Source organism: Phasianus colchicus, chromosome 3, assembly GCF_987193195.1.
Source record: "Phasianus colchicus chromosome 3, bPhaCol1.hap1.1, whole genome shotgun sequence".
NCBI lineage: Eukaryota > Metazoa > Chordata > Aves > Galliformes > Phasianidae > Phasianus > Phasianus colchicus.
This window is the reverse complement of record NC_143438.1, coordinates 88,333,413-88,351,159: the sequence shown is the minus strand read 5'-3', so window position 1 is coordinate 88,351,159 and position 17,747 is coordinate 88,333,413. Positions and strand designations below refer to the sequence as shown.

Sequence of the window (17,747 nt, the reverse complement as noted above, 5' to 3'; positions counted from 1 at the left end):
ATTCCCTGGTTGCCCAATAAATTTCCATCTAGTATTAGAAAATAACATATGCTGAAGAGGAGCCACTAGGTGTAAAGATTTTACCTGACATGGCTTATTCAAAGTAAATTAGGCCTAAGTTGTAGTTTTTGGTGGAATAAGACTCAGTGAATACACAAAAAATACATCTGATGGACGTGTAACAAGAATGGGACACTCGTGGGTTTTTTTCCCCTAAATATTACTTGCAAAGCACAAGGACTTGAATTATCAGAACTTTATTTGTTACAAATTATCACAACCACAATTGAAATAAAGCAGAAAGCATTGAGAAAACAGAACTGTAAGATACAAGATTAATCAAAGTGTAAAAGCCTCATCCAGGACTACTACTAGAAAACCAGTGATTGCATATTAGAGAAAACAATTCTATGCAAACACCAAGTGAAAGAGAATAAGCAGCATAATACAACTGACAGGAATTAAAACACCATGTTATACAAGTTTCTGAAGGAAACTGGATTATCACTACTACCCATGAGTTTTGTTTGGTGTTTATGTTTAGCTAATACATAAATTTCCAGAAGAAATACTGATCCTCCATTTAATTTATCCATGTTGTTCATACATCAGACAATCTATTTCCAAAAGCATATTTAAAATCTAGCCATGAGAATTAACACACGCTTAAGTTGCTGCGTAAGGCTAAGAGTCACTAAAGGAATGTGAAGTTGCATTATTGCTTTGTAACAGGAACTTAAATGAAAATTCTTTATTGAGCTCCAAGTAGAACATTTTGAGTCACTAAACAAATAAGGGTTCATATATACAGTAATTTTAAAAATTATACATTATACACTTTAAGGCTTTAATACAAGAAATACAGAAACAGAGTTTTCATACTCCAAAGCCTGTCTCATTGTTGCCTAGGCACATGGACAAGTACAATGTTCTAAGCAGTCAGTAGTTAACATGGCAGAAGTTCCTGAAAAAGAGAAAAACAATTTATTTGTACACAACCTGAGAGTAGTAACTACTAGTTTTCTGAAGACTGTCAGATTACAAGCAGAAGGATCAGGCAATAAAGTGTACAATAAATACACATAGACTTAGGGAAACCATTGCAAAGACTGCTGTCACTGAATTCAATGCAAGTGTGATAATAGGTTCAATAAAGGCAACTAATTGTGTCACTATAATCATATTATTTGACCAATAACGAAGCAACTGACCCATGCAAGAACATAAAATCCTACTAGAATGAATCAAGCAACATTTATTTGTTCATTAAATTTTGCTGTAATAAAAGAAAGGCTGTCTTTTCTCCCTCTCACTTTGACTTACGCCCCTTTTTAGATTATTTTTCTCTTTGTTCAAAACTTAACAGATTTCATTTCATGGATTAGTCCAAAATTAGTCCAAAAAAAAGAAAAAAAAAAATGCAACAGCTCAACATAATACCAGTGCATGTTATCACAGAAAGTGTCAAGAAAAATTTCATACCACAAATTTGCAGTTTCTACAGAATTTTAGTTTTAAGTGATGTAAACAAATTTTCATAGGAGAAATAAAATGTATCAAAGTGAGCACTGAAAGAAGGAAGACTTACTGGATTTAACATTCTAACTACCGTTATGCCCTACATACGTATACTTTTTTTTCTTAAATGAATTTCTGAAATTTTCTTCTCATTAGTAGAGCAAATAAAAAAGGACTCAAATGGTCAGCTTTTCTGTCAAGTTGGGACATGTGTACTAAATGGGAACACCACATGGTTGGGGATTATTACATCTCCTGTCAGATGCAGATATGACACAAGACCAAGGCTGATATTTCTGGCTATAGAATGAGCATGCCTTTCGTCATGAGATTAGTTTACCAACGTGACTGGCAATATCCAATCATGTGCCAGCATGTTACACAATGGTGGCTGCAAACATTCTCTGAGTGATTTCACAGGAACACCTGATTATTATTTTTATTTTTCCCTCCAAACAGAACCAAGAAAATTAAGGTTTACAGAACTACAGGACTGTATAGCAGAGAAACTGAGCAAATTCATCCTTCATACAGAAGGTACTAACAAAGGATAACATCAAAAAATACAACTTGCGTTCCAGAAGGTTGAATTCACTTCTGATTCACTGGTTCACCTACTCACCAAGCTCTACCACTAGCCATTTTAGTTTTAAGCCATACAGTTTCATTGTATATGCAAATGAATACTTAATGATTTACATGAAACATCATTATCTTTCAGTAGATAGAGGGGCTGTAAGAATGAAGGGGACGGACCCTTTAGCAGGATCTGCTGTAATACAACAAAGATAAATGGTTTCAAACTAAAAGAGGGGAGATTCAGATTGGATGTAAGGAAAAAGGTCTTTTACAATAAGGTAGTGAAGCACTGTAACAGGATGCCCAGAAATGTGGTGGATGCCCCATCCATGGAGAAACTCAAGGTCAGGCTGGACAGGGCTACGAGCAACCTTATCTAGCTGTAGGTATCCCTGTTCACTACAGGGGAATTGGACTAGATAACCTTCAAGGGTCCCTTCGAACTCAAACGATTTCATGATTATATGGTGTTGAATGTGTCAATAGAGATTTAAACAATTTCACTGTGTGTTTTTTAAAAGATGCTCCGCTTTGCTGCTTCTAGCAGCTACTTTTTCTCTCAGTTATTGAATCTTTGCTCTTTGAACCCATTCAGGCAGAAATCTTCTCCATGCTTTTCTAACCTTTTTAAGATCCTCTACTTTAAGTCTTCACAGTAGTCTCAAAATTGTTCTAAAAGCATATTTGTATGTACAAAAAAATCCTTTAGCTTGTGACAGTTGCCTCCTAAATATACTATGCAATACAATGTATAAAGCATTTTAAGTATGGAGCTCTAATTCATGTCCACTACAGGCAATGAGTGCATGGGGTTAGCAGTAAGAATAACTGGTCCAACTAGGAAGCAAAGAGAATATCAGTGCAGAATAGTTCAATTATTTCTTACTTTATGCACTGGATTTATCAGAAACAGCACAGCTAGCTATTCTATAGCTAATGTTTCTCAGTGACCTGCTCTCCATTTGTGCCAAAATTCACTTTGCTTCTTGTGCAGAAATGCTCCCCTTTAAATCTTTTTACAAAATGCTTTTTTCAGCTTTATAAAACCACTTTAGACAAGCCTGCTGACCAGATCAGGATTTTAAGTTCCCATTTGAACATCAGTAGCATAAAATTACATTCACTTGCATTCTTTTTTCTCCTGTGATGAAATTCTTAATTAGCTGAAGTGCTATCAAAGGTAAATATACCTTTTATTTCCCAGTCTCAGATACATTTACACAATAAGCGAACAGCCAGAGGACAGTGTCTGCACCCGTACAGTTTAATGTCCTGTTTAATGACAATTTAAAATCATGCCTTTTCCCAAGGAATTGAAAATGGCCAGTGATTTTGATTGTATTCTATTTCAGTACTTTTAACCAATATGTAATTAAAGCCTCACGTATAAAAAATTAAGGACCCGATCAGAAGCTCCATTATTTATCTAATAATTTCAGAGATGAGCGAAGGTACCTACCAAAGCATCAGAAGATCAAGGTTTTTGTTTTTGTCTTGGCTGTCCAAGGAGTTGAGTTTCCTGACAAGAGAAAAAAAACATTTTACTAAATCTGAAATATTTTCAAATAAAAAATAAAGAAAACAATATAAATTGAACTACAATAGAAACTTAATGATTAACAAAGCTTCAGATAACATTTGCAATGTTTAAGTTACTAGAATTTATGGAAAAATAATATATTACAAACTACTGGTTATGAGGTTTTACAGTTGTTTAATAGGGAATAGTTTGTCCACATTTAACTATCTAAGCTAAGGATTTTAGATTACTGACACAAATTAAACGTTTTAAAATGAGAATTTAGGTGTTCTTGAAACCTTTCCTACATTCTGAAATGAAACTTTCTAAGTTGTAGTCTCCCTGTTTTTATTGGTTAAACTAAAATAAATTAGTGAGATTAAAATCTTATTGGATTTATTTACCTTTGCAAATGAAGACCGTTTTAAGGGTTACACATCCTCTGCCTCTGACGAAAGCGACCTCAATTAGTCAAGTCAGAAAGTCTTTAAAAGCTTTGTGTTTATTGCTTCCAGCACGGAGCGAGGTGGTCATTAACGTACCAAAATTCTCATAAAAATTCCAAAGTTGCACTAGTGAAAAAACGCTCAACAAGGTGAAAACTAGTCACATCGTTTTCAGAAAATTCATTAGCTATTTTAACCCATTTTTTACAAAAATATTTTGATCTAATGTGGCACTCAAGCAGATCCATACCATTTGGATACTTTAAACAGCATTTATATCTACGGTGAGTATATAGACGTACATTTAGGTTTATACCTTTTTTTTAAAAAAAAAAGTTGTGCAGTGTTTAATATAAGCCTTTTATGCTGATCGCTGTTAAATGGATTTCTCCCTGTTTACTACTATTTATGAAGTTTTATTATAAGATAGAGCATAAAATTAATCTCACACACACTGATTTTCTTTCAAAAGTTTATTTAGTATCAAGCAAGGGTAAAACTTTGCTTAACACTACAGAACATTTCAAGACTTGAGTTACAAAATACCACATTATTTGCATTTGTAATTTGCTTCCCTTTTTACGCATGTTTGCAAAGAGAAAAAAACTAGCAAATGGCTGAAAATAAAAACTAAAAACTAAGTTGTTGAAAACCTTTAAAATAAAAGGTTACGCTTATGTTAAAAGAACGGACTAACATATTTAGTAAACCTAGTTTAACACTAGTTAATCAAAGGTTATTTTTTGGATCACCTATTTTTCAAATACAGTTTGGAAATAACAAAGTTCCTTGTTTTACATATCTTTCTGTCCAGGTTGTTCTTTCAACAAAATATTTTAAGCTCAGTCCATCCATTCAGATTTTTAAGCGCTTTGATTTAATAAAAAGGGATTGTTCATAGAAAAAATTACTTTGAACAGTATACAGGACTGGTGGAGATTGGATATTTCACAACATCAGACAGTACAATCAGTATCTGGCATATGGCTGGTCTCTGTAGACTCCTTTTGTCGTCCTTGCCGAAGGCGCCTTGTGTCTTGAGTTGGTCCATTCTTCTTGTCCTACAAGAGGGGAAAACACAGTTAGACCTCTTTCAGTATTTTCCAATGCTGTACTTTTTTCTAAATTGAAATCAGTGGAAACGCTATTTACTGAAACCAAGATATACAAATGGAAGTTTAACACTTGGTCAAAAAACATGTGGATGCAACAGATCTGAATGAGCTAGCTTAGTCTTTCAGCCCATAAGAGCACGCAGTGTGACAAGACTTAAGGTGAAACGATCTAAGCTTCTGGCATTCAGCTGAGCCTCCATAGTGCAAAGGTAAAAAATGTAATGCCATGTACATTAACAGACTAGAATGAAATAACTGAAGAATCGGAGTTATATTTAAGTAACTCAGAAATAAATTTATTTTGAACAATACTGATTTAGGCTTAATTCATATATGCAATCTAATAGTGAAAAGCCGCAACTTCACTGCAAACACTTGTGGCTTCTAAAAATCTCAAGACAACAACGGACTTCATTAAACACTCACTTCCTCTAACTGGCAAGGAATATGAAGGTAGATTATAAAATTAAGGAGCAAGATACATCACATGTTTGAATTTTAACAGCAAAATAACCTTGTCAAAAATGTGTGCTATAGTTAATGCTTCATAATTCTGCCATTTTCATGGTCATAGATATTATGAAAAAATAGCAACACATCTTATTAAATGAAAATCAGAAGGCGATGTCAGGCATTCATAACAAGAGGAAGATTCAGGACAAAATGCAGAGTTTAACAAAACATGCCTTAGGTATGCTTTAAAATGTAAGCACAAGTCAGAGTACCATATAATCCCCCCAAAAAAAGAAATCCCGAAAGCAACCACACACCTTCTAGATCTGTCTTCTGAGAACTGCTCTGCACTAAGCATAAAGGTGTACAACTGCATCCAGTGCTGTGCAGAAACTAAAAATGAAATCTAAATGGCTAGATATAGTAATCTAAAATGTTCAAGTCAATAGAACAAAAATACTACAGTCAACAAACAAAGAACCTCTGTATTTCTTTGAGTGATAAAACAACTTCCTCTGATGGCACATATCTGCCGTCAGCTGACACAGTTAGGAAATCAATAATTTCAAGAGTACAATTTCATCATCTCTTTGTAATAGTCTAATTCCAGCTATTTTATTAAAAAATAATAATAATAAAAAAAAAAATAGGAGGTTACCTGCAGTGCCTAAGCTACATATCACACTGAGGTGGGTGGAACATTTGGACTAGTAAGTAAAAGATGCAAGCTCAAATATCACTGTAAGGCTGGAAGAGTTAAAATTTACCTTAGCCATCCGGTAACAGAGTAATATGCATGAAAAGCAACCTCTTATTCATTACAGTGAAAACAAGGCTCGTATTAAGCAGAAGAACACTGGCCACACAGCTGCCAAAGGTATAAGAAATTAAAAACTATTCTAGCTTTTAAGGACTGCTCTAAAGAACAGTTTACATATAAAAAGCAGTGTTATTTAGTAGTAAGGACAGTTTGAGGGGACTTACTGTACTTCTGCATTCTTGAAATACTCTTAGAAATATCATACTTACTTTGGCAAAGAGTTTACTTTAATGAAAAAATAAAGATTTCACTTACATATATCTAACTATCAATACCAAACAAAAGTGATGTGGTATAAAGAAATTTCAAATTAGCACCTCTTTTGATGAACTGACTTTTCTCTTAAGCAAAAAGAACTAGATTAATCAGGTGACATTGTAGAAACTATCATATTAGTATATGTATAGAATCATAGAAAGGTTTGGATTGGAAGGGACCTTTAAGATCAGCTAGTTCCAATCCCCCTGCTATAGGCAGGGACATCTCTTTTTAGACCAGGTTTATCAAGACAAGGATCTTGGTTGAGGTAATGTTTGTTTCCACAGCAAATGTTTTAAAATATAATTAAAGAAATACTCTTAAAATTCTTTTAAGTTCTAAAATCCTGTGACATGCACGACTCAGAATCACAACTCTTATACTATGTACTAGCAATCCTCAAATGTATAATATTTGAATGATCTAGATTTTAATTTCTCTGATCTCTAGCCAGAGATTTAATATTTATCCCTTAAGCAAAGGTGCCTTTTAACATGCTTTATGCCTCTAATCCGTAACAGATTTCTTTAATTAAACCTGTCACTACCACACTTCTACCTCAAAAAATGTGATCTTTACTACTGGCATATGGTTTTTGCTTCATTACACATTGTTTTGTCGCCGGATGAGTAACTCCCTGCCCTCGTGTCTATTAGCCACCTAAAGTACTTCCACAACCTTTACCTAATGACTCTCTGCTTGATTTCACAGGACTGACGCATGACAATGAAATAATGCAAAAAGATCATAAAAGTTTTAAATGCATTTGGTTCGGCTCTGTGTCAGAGAAGTTCAGCATATTCTTTGCTGGTATTGAGTTCACCACCAGTTATGCCATACTAGAAACATTTACTTTCAGCAGCAAACAACTGCTGAACTAAGGACCAACAAGGTCTTTTTTTAGTTTAAATCTCACTGAACGAGACATGAAAATGATATCTGCAGCACAATTTAGACTATTCTCTTTTAGTTTGTTTCTTTGATTTCAGATTCACATGAGTACACTAGCTAATAGACCACAGAAGCCTCCTGCAGTGTTCTTCTCAATAACCACATGTGGAGTTCTGTGACAGTACAGGAATTCCTAGCAGCTGTCAGCCACTGCAGAACTGAAGTTTGCCTTACGGAAATTCTACATCTTTGATTATATTATTTTTTCAGACATCTTTACTACTGTAGTCACTCAGCTCAAAGCTACTCACCATACGATTCATATGTTTCTTCACTCAGTCCATGGCCGTAGTCATAGTAATCAGCTCCACTGTACAGGAGGGAAGCAGGAAGGAAAGCAAGAAATAAAGCAGTTAGATTTTAAGAAACAGTGCTTATCATTACACTTTTTGACTCCAAAAAGGAGAATCTAGAACGTAGATGTGCCCTAAGCTAAAGAAACTAAGTATTCGAGTGACAATGCAGCTAAAAGGTCCTCACTGTTCTTTAATGATAAGGAAAACCAAGCCACATTTACATCTGTTTAGGTTGATTTTTTTCCATCACTGAGACCCTAGTGCACAGTGCAAAACGTTACGTGGGAATTTTACATTTATCATTACACATACAGAAGGGAAAGTTGAAAATCTTAGCAGTGCCAAAGATTATCAGGTAATGTCTGAAACTAATTCCTTTGCTATCATTGTCTACTACTTCCTCGTGGTTTGCATTTGAATCTTTGAATTCACAAAACAAAACAAAACAACAATGAAGGATAAGTGAGGATTATACATCTCCTAAATGTTTGCAGAGTTTAGCATCTTTCAAACAAGACAGATGTGCACAAATGCAAAGGCTATCGCTTAAACAAGTCGAAAAGAAATAATAATCAGAATTTAAAGCTTAAAGCAGGACTCTGCAGTCATTAGTATTCAAAAATTTGTATGAATACTACAACGATGGACTAAAACAGTCTTCCATTTCATAATGACATCTTCTATTCACAGTAAGATCACTGAATGGAACCTAGAGAACAAGCACTACTAGAAGTGATATTTCCATCATCCTTTCATATTTTGTATAAGTGTAGCTACATATAGGCTGTTATATCTTGCCCATTCCATCCATTATGTAAGAAAAGTCTATCAGACACCTTTACAGGACATTAAAAACAAGTGTCTCGTTTTCTTTCTAACCACAGGCAAAGCACAAAGATGATAATTGGAAAATATATACTCCTGATGTCGCCAAATCTCTACCTGCTGGGTAAAGAAATCCTTGTGAAATAAGGACACTAACAAATAATTGCACTAATAAATAATTGCAAATACTGACAAAGCATTTCCAAAATGAGATGGATTGCTAACAGAACAAAAACCACAGTGAAAAGGCAATTTATAGCTTTAACATGAACTAGCATATAGAACATTATAATACAAATAATTCTTAAGTCACAATCACTTCTAAGCTGAACAAGATCACCATAGACTTTGGTTTCTGACTAGCAACTTCTGGATTCCAGAAAATAATCTAAACCAAATACAGTAAAGCCCTGATGTGCAAATACGTATCTGAAAACTGTAACTGAGTGCTTTTTAATTGTTAATGTAAAACTTCCTGAACGAAAGCGTTAACAGCGCACTATGAAAACCCACACAATATATCTGTACCCAACAGAAGTACTATATGTGATTTGTCAGCCCATGTGATATACAACACAGAAATAAGGTCAAAGGTTTGAAGCCTAACATATAACATAATCTTTCCCTGCAGCAGCCAGTGATAGAACAGTCTTTATTCTGACAACCAACCTGAAATTGACATGCTCTATCCCTCCACACAGTACGTGATTATTTATTTTAAAACTGTCAAGTTTAGAGGCCTGTAGCAGCTGAGCCCTATTCCCGTATCTGTCAATCCTGTCAGAATGACTTCTGCAGGGTTTCATTTCATAGACTTAAATATCTATTAAACAAAAAGTGATTCATTTTACATTATGTAAACTGCAAAACAAACAAACAATTGAAAGGGAAAATCTTCTACTTGCACTAAAAGGATATCATGGCTTATCTTATATTAATCGTCTGATCTTTCAAAATTAATGATCTATATAAGAATAGAAATAATAACAGGAAGGAGAAGTTGCCCAGTGAAATGCAATACTTTTTACTTCAACTTTTCCCTCTTCTCAGTGAGGAAAGCCAGCTTTTTTTTTTTTCTTTCTTAAAAAAAGAAAAATCAGTTTTACACATGGATATCAGAATTAATTTTGGAACTGATGGAAGGCAGAGCGTTTTCAGAAAACAACTGAAGAAAACTTCCAAACAGGGAAGGTATTTTGTTTTAAGAGTAGCTTCATAAATGTCACCTTTGTCCTTCAGAATCACACACAACAGTGATGTAAAAAGAACAGGTAAGGATCTTTTTAGCAAGAGGTCCTACATGATAGACCCTGACTGGTAGGACCATATCTGAACAGAATTTTCCACAAGGACACACCTCCTTCCATCTCCCCCCTCAAATCGTCATGCACAGCTGCCACTGATATCAAAATCCATCTGTCAACAGCAAACAGGAATAAGCCCTAAGTATTACTGTCAGGACAACTATCATCTTAGTGAAGCTTCTCATCTCCAGAACTGTCTTGAACATTAAGCTGAGTATATGTTCTTAATGCTTTTGTAGATCCTTAAAATAGATTCTGTAATCCAGTTTACAGAAGGGTAGCACGAAACCCAGACATCAAGAGAAGATTCAAGTCCTTTCTGGGATCTTATAGATATATTTTTTATTTACTGCACAGCTGTAACTCTTCTTGGTGGAAGTTTCTTTGGCTCATATTCTCAGCCTGCATCTTAGCTTATGTCTAATACAGAAAGCAGTTGAGACCTATTTGTGCAAGCTTTATAAAATACGAGAAAATGATGCAATCACTCTTAAACTACATCCCATTTTAATCTCATAATACAAATAGCAAATCTATTTCCTATAATCCAAAAAGATGACCACAGTGCCCTCTCAAGGATTCTCTTAGCTATCACTGTTTTGAAATTACTTTTACGGCAGGAATTGTAAATTTTTTTACTTGTGTTGAAGAACAGTGAAATGCTTTCATAAACATCTGCATTTTGAAGCTACCCACCAGGCACAGAACTAGGTCTATGTATTTCTAGCAGAACTGTTTTTCCTTAAAGCAGTTTTACCACATGGAATGTCTGGTTACTGATATCTGTAAACTCATTCAAGTCATTTACACCTGGTCTCCACTCTCATCACGTGTCATATTTCAAAAAGGGAAACGCAAAGGACAAGCAGCAGGAGTGACTACAGTGCACAAAGCAAGTAAGATGACTTCCCAGGAAAGGCAGCAGTAGGAACCTACATTGTTGCAGTGAAACCAGACTACAGTAACAACCCATTCCTAAACATGGGAAAGACAAAATACCAAAAAGCACCAGCAGAGAAACCAACAAGTTGAGCTACTGGCATTTTGGTTTATCCAGAGAATTAGAACCAAACCCCAAACAACCCCACATCACATTTCTCTGGCTTGCAAAGCAGTCTGAGGATGAGAGAACAAGACTGCTACCAAAGGACACGAAACTGGAAGCCCCAAACAATCCAGGTGTGTATCAATGTGTTTCAACAGCTAAACGAGAATAGAAATTTGAACCAACAAGAACACTAATGCTGAAGTACGTGTTTTCTTCCCCACATTTCCAAACAGACAAGAACTCTCAGCACAGTGGGAGCAGTGGGGATAACGAAGATCTGAATGGCATCAGTTAGACTTTGTAGAGTTCAGTAAGGCAGTCCTCTTCATCTTGCACTAAGAAGATGAAGCCACTTAACAGCAAAGGCTTGTTTGTTGGCCTTCTGTGGGTCTGTGTTGTGTGTTCCAACTGCATTACACGTTGCTCTCATTTGATGTGATTATATCACAATAAAATTTAAATTCTGATGGGTACTAACTGATCGACTGATCGTTTTTCATGGCATCTCGTGCCATAATTGTACAAACTTCCATCTGCCAGTTATTTTTTCTAAAGCAAAACTCAAGATGGAAGAGAAAAAAAGTACAAGTTTAAAGTTTTTCTGCAACTGTCTTCCTTTTCTAAGACTTGCCCAATTAAATAGATATTCTCCCACTGATAGAAACCAGTAAAATTTTTCTTCCCTTCCAAGAAAAGCAAATACTTCAGGGTAGCCACTAATAGATAAAACTACAGTTTTCAATTAATGCTCATATTCTTATGTTCTGTAACATAAAAATGTGTCCTGAACTGATAAAGACCTGTTTCTTATGTCTCTTGTCATTTGCCTACTATTCACTGGCTTCCAAGAAAGCGTGAGCTTTCAGTGAAATTCTTTCTCCACTTATCAGGGAAATCAATCTTATTTATCTATATTTTTGAGTCTCCTACAAGTGTGAAATTACAATGCCATCTTTTTTCTTGCTGTAAACGGGTGATGTAGTCTTCGTTCCTTCCCTATCTTTCAATGAAACTGGTTACCACATATGACAACTTTAAACTTATTTCCAAGTCAATAATTTTTAAACCCTGGAAGTCCAATCATCCAGCTTTTGTCTCCAAAGACCATACCTCTGGGATCCCTGCTGCTGCATACTGAGGCTTAGCAACAAGGTATTTCTAAATTCATTTAATCTCACTAAATGTAGTCTTCATTACTGAAGCTTAAGTCATCTTCTTAAGTAGAAGCTTAAGTCACAACTGTGTATTCCAAAATTCATTTTACGCTACTCAATATAAGGTCTTATAGTCTTCATTACTGAAGCTTAAGCTACCTTCTTTTTAAAAACATATTCTAATCAAATTGAAGCACTAAAATTAATGTATTTTTAATTTGTGACTAATTCCAGAAGTAACCATTAACATCTTCATAGCCTTTTATGTTCAAAAAATATTCACTGTTAATTAATTTTTCTCCTTATCAAGTATTTCTTACACAGATTCAATTTTACCTACCCTTTTCTCACACAGTTCCACCTGTATAATCAGTCAAGGAAAGATTTCTAAGTCCCACCAAATACCCTCTTTAATTATACTGTGCCAATTCAACCATACTGTTTTTAAGATTCTGTACAGACACCTAAATTTAATTAAATCACTCACATAAAATGAAAAAATTAAGTCTGCCATCAAATTCTGTTTGTAGATTTCACAATTACTCACAATTTTACACTACTTTGCTGTACTTTACTTCTTGGTACGCTTTAACACCATTCGAAGATTTTTCCAAGGTCTGTGGATCATTTATTATTATGCACTTTGTATGTTTTCAAAAGACTAAGGAACAGTCACAGAAAACTTAAACAGAAAACCAGGACAAGCTAGAATTAGTTTTGGTATCTAAGAATGTTTTTTATTAAGTATTGTTATTACTATTTCAAATTAATTATGTTTCTTAAGTTGTGACATTCACTAATACCTACATACAGATTCTGAAAAACTTTCCCCGTTTTTTGGAACATACAAAATGAAATACTTGTGTTATTATTTTTTTCCCCATCTGAAATTTTCTTCCATCATTACGCTGAATTGGCTTAGTTATATTCCTGTGTATTGAGGCTTCCGATCAGTGATTTTTGTAGCTTTATTATTTTTTTTAATTGAAACACACGTGCTAGAATCACCATTAACAGTGACTGTGCCATTGAGACACAAATATTTTCTCACACCTTCATAGATGACAGAAAAGGAAATTATGTATCTAAAGAAGTACCTGAGGAACCAGATACAACAAGTGTAGAAAGAAATTTCTACCAAAAAATGAGCCTAAAAATTAAACAGGAAACCACATGGCAGGGATTTTCAGTTAAAGGATGTATTACCTTGTTTATGATAATGCTTTTGAAGCCTTATTTGTGCAGAACTATAGCCTACAACAAGCTTCTATGTACCAGGTGCTCATAAGCAACAATAAAGAAACTGCAAAATAGTGGCCATTCTCACTATCCCAACAATGCTGTGAATTGATTTGATTTATAAGCTAGAGCATGAAATACTAACTGCTACTAGCATTAAAATATAGAGAATCACATCTTGAAAAGCTACACTAACAGACACTGTTTTGCATATAATGCATATTTATGCACCCTGGAAATGCTTGACTGCTGACAAACTTAACTTAATGTAAATTTAAAACACCGAGCATCACAAACAAAATGATAGCAATTAACATGGAAATGCCAACAGCAACACCTAAATAAGCTAGCTTCAAATCCATCTACTCAACTCTGCAAAATCCCTCTATTCATAAACAGTAATGTTTCCTGCTTTTGTATAACTACTACGCACAGTTTAAGAACATAACTGAAAGTTTGAGTTCTTCTTTGAAAATGTGCAGGACTGCATTTCTGGGCCTGGGCAAGGAATACAACCTCAGAATCAGTTTGCTGAAACTAAGGTGCCACTTCAGTGGCACTAGAAGAGGGACTGAGAAATCTGGAGAACTTTGGCTAATCAATTTACCTATATTAATTCAGCATTATTTGAGCAACACCATTATCTGATCTTATACCTTTGTTTCCTTATCTTGATGTGACATCCAGTAATATTTTCTTCATTAACTACCTCAAGCTAGTAACCACAAACTTCCTCAAACCTTTCCAACCAGAGTCCTTGCACGGTCTTCTGCAAAAAAAAATTGTCTTGAATCAGTCACTTGATGAATGGTGAAGAATAAGGCTTCACTGCATGGCATCCATAACACTGAGTTTTTATCACTCTTAGCAATTGCCACATGTTTCTTTTCTCAAGCTTTTAGACAAATGATCTGAAGTGGCATCATGCACTGTTCCTTCAACACATTAAAAAGCAAGCACACTGAACTAGATGCATTGAAAGGTGGACTGAAGAGAATCTGTAAATCCACTCAAAAAGTTCAGATTAGCTGGACAAGATGGCACTAAAGTTTGCAGACAAATTGCAGTTATTTGAATGCACTGCATTTTAGTGTAATTTAAAGTGGAAGTAATTGTTCAATATGCTAGAAAAGTGACTGAGAAACACTGCTTAAGGCAACAGCACAATGGTTGTTGCTGAGAGAAATCTGGAGGATTAAGAAGGAAATGCGGAAAGCAGAGAACAGCATAGGAAACTAGACAAAGCCAGCAATTATTTTAAGTGCTAACCTTTCCCTGTTTTTAATCGGTGTTTAGATTAAATTCTCCTGCAATGGAGTCAAGATCACTCAGACAGAAGATCTAAAGCAACTTTAAAATTATAACAGCTGCAAATTAAACACCGAATGAGTACATGACTACAGGAATGACTTACTGTTTTTGGCCCTGAACAGGCACAGGTATACAGTTATATGAACCATTTCTTTTATAGGAGAGACTGCTCATCTCTGTTTTAGGTAAAAAAAATAATGAAAATAGTCATTATCATTATGTTTTTTTTTTTTCCTGACAAAAAGTTTTAAATGCTAGCAGAGAAGCCTGAAGAGTTACCAGAAACTTCTGAGTGGCACAAGCAGACAGATGGGGTTCTCTAAATTTTTTTGTGCTACAGTAGCAGCATTATCCATCCTCTTGATAGCAAACTTAAAAGCAAACAGTAAACCTTTAATGCTGCTGGAGAGGTAACAAACCCACCCCCTTTCTCAGCAACCTTATCACATAATCTGAATTTTAGTAACAAACCTCATTCTCTGGCATGTTAACTCTCTGCAGCATCTGTCACTGCTATGAATGGTTGATCATAAGTACCTCTGTAGTCATCTCAATGCTATTAAGCAGATGGCAACGCTAAATCCGAATGATGTAGTACATCTCCCTGGTGGACTTTGTTTCCATACACTACCATTATTCTACAATTCCTCAGCGATAAATCTTATGTATTCTAGAGAACATTTAACAGTGAACTGACAGTGCCAATTGATATATTAGCACCCGTTTCTCTTTGCCCTATTATTGTCTTCGCAAACACTTGTGCAGATCATGTATGGAAACACTAAGGGACAAAAGCACATTCGCTCAATTTGCAAAACATTTCAGAGACTTAAAATTAACAATTTTTTTTTCTTCACATAAAAAAATCTCAAGATTGATCTACCAGCTAAAAAGTAAGACCCCATTAAATTCTCTGGTTTCTTCCACAACATTCTTCCCTACAGTTTTGTACTAAAATTGTTCTGGCACTAATATCGGACCACAGAAATGTCCACTACCTTACTGCAATAAATCTGAGTCAAAGATCGGAGCTCTAGATGAATTTGGGAAGTCTCTTGGAGTTGGTCTCTTCTTGCTGGTGACAGGATGAGAGGAAATGGCCTCAAGTTGCACCATGGTAAGTTTGGGTTTGATATCAGGAAAAACTTCCTTACAGAAGAGGTTATTAAGCACTGGAATACTTTCCCCAGGGAGCTGGTTGAGTCATCATCCCTGTATGTGTTTAAAAACCATTTGGGTGTGGTGCTCAGGGTCATGATTTAGCGGAGGGTTGTTAGAGTTAGGGAGTATGGTCAGGTTGCAGTTGGACTTGATCTTTAAGGTCTTTTTCAACCTGAGCTATTCTATGATTCTAAGTCAGCTGTGTTGTGTGAGCATGCACACACACGGTAAGGGGTGCTATCAAATCTACATGCATCTGACACACACCAGCATCTGAACCAAGAGCCCCACAAGGAGATGCCGCAGTAGTATCACGCACTTACAACTCACACTCTACTGTAAGATCCCCAAGTTTTTGACATAGCTCTTCAATATTTAATTACTATATGTTTTTATACGACAGATTTCCTAAAGGAATTACTGACTGCATAATAGGATATCTGCGCTGCATGACCAACTATCTTCAGCTCTACTTTTGCTGCTTTCTTTAGCTATGCATTATGCACCTCCCTTAAGCGATCAGAGCTTCTGACCAGTTTTCATTGCTCTATAAGTAAAATTACTGACTGCTGCAACTGTGTGATTTTCAAGTTGAGAAATTTGTGTTAAATTCATTTTAGATTGTTCAGCTTTTTATGAAAACACTGAACAGTGTTTAACCACCTTACTAGTTTTCCCTAATATAAATTTTGTCTAAGGATCCTCTGCGAAAAATTAGATGTAATCTAGTCACATCTCTTCTGAAAATCAGTCAAGATAACCAGTCAAGCTCAGTGCAGCTCCAAGGGATATCTTTTTAAAGTTTCTTTAACCATAACAAATAATTCTGATTAAAAAAAAAAAAAACAAAACACCCCCAAGCACCACAATCTGGGGCTTTGTCGCATGAACAAACAACTGTGGATAAGAAAATGTTTTAAATGAAAGCAACCTCTACAGGATTACAGGGCATTAAGATGGATCAGAACTTAGAAAGAACTCTGATGTTTCTCTCCTTATTAATGCTGTGACAGGCTTTAACTAAAGCTTCACATTGTGTACGACTTAGATACTTTCTTGTACTTGACAATGTTAAGTAAAACACCACTGAAATTTAAACAAACATGATGTGGTAGCCTCAAACAAGTAACAGGAATGAAGAAGTGTGCAAACAAATAGACATTCTGAGCGACCCCACTGCACTTAGATATACAGAATATGCTATTCTTCATATACTACACCATTCTAGTCCATCTCAATTTTGGCCATTTTTGGAAATTACACTGAACATATTAAAATTAAAAAGAATACTGGAGAGTATTGCTGTCCTGTACTGAGTGGCTGAATTTGAAGAACTCATGCTCCTGATGCATACATCTTAAAGATGCAAAAAACAATATAGAACTATTTCAATTCTAGTGCAAAATTCCATTTTTAAGAAAGGAATCACTGAAATAAGGAAAATCTTTAAAAACAAAATAAGTATTCAAACCATCTCAACTTTATCACAAAAGAAAACACATCTATAAACATTAACCAGTTCTAATGAGGTGCAGGAAGAGAATTCATGCACTGAAGAACTACTGCAAATGATTTAATAAACAAAACTCATCTTTTCAGTTCATTAGTCATCTCCCAAATTTCCTTGTTAATTTAGAATATCTTTACTATCAGAATATTCTTGAGAAATCAGTACCAGAAGATACTCTAAAATACTATTGCTTTTTAAAAAGATCACTGCTTTAAACATACAAATGGAAATAAGAATACG

At 35.0% G+C, this 17,747-nt stretch overlaps 1 protein-coding gene across 3 annotated transcripts in view; it reads right to left on the bottom strand.

Moving 5' to 3' along the window:
- Positions 1 to 277: 277 nt before the first annotated feature.
- The window catches only part of KHDRBS3 (KH RNA binding domain containing, signal transduction associated 3), an 82,104-nt gene continuing 64,634 nt past the window's right edge, over positions 278 to 17,747 (bottom strand). For 2 of the 3 annotated variants that reach the window (XM_031591253.2, XM_031591255.2), the window contains 2 exons: positions 7,911 to 7,969; positions 4,521 to 5,123 (listed from right to left, as the gene is read on the bottom strand). In XM_031591253.2, coding sequence (XP_031447113.1) covers positions 5,032 to 5,123; positions 7,911 to 7,969 — 151 coding nt within the window. In that variant the 3' untranslated portion in view covers positions 4,521 to 5,031. Of the gene's footprint in view, positions 965 to 3,556; positions 3,617 to 4,520; positions 5,124 to 7,910; positions 7,970 to 17,747 lie in introns of those variants that run through there. The other variant, XR_004166646.2, reaches the window with a different exon arrangement.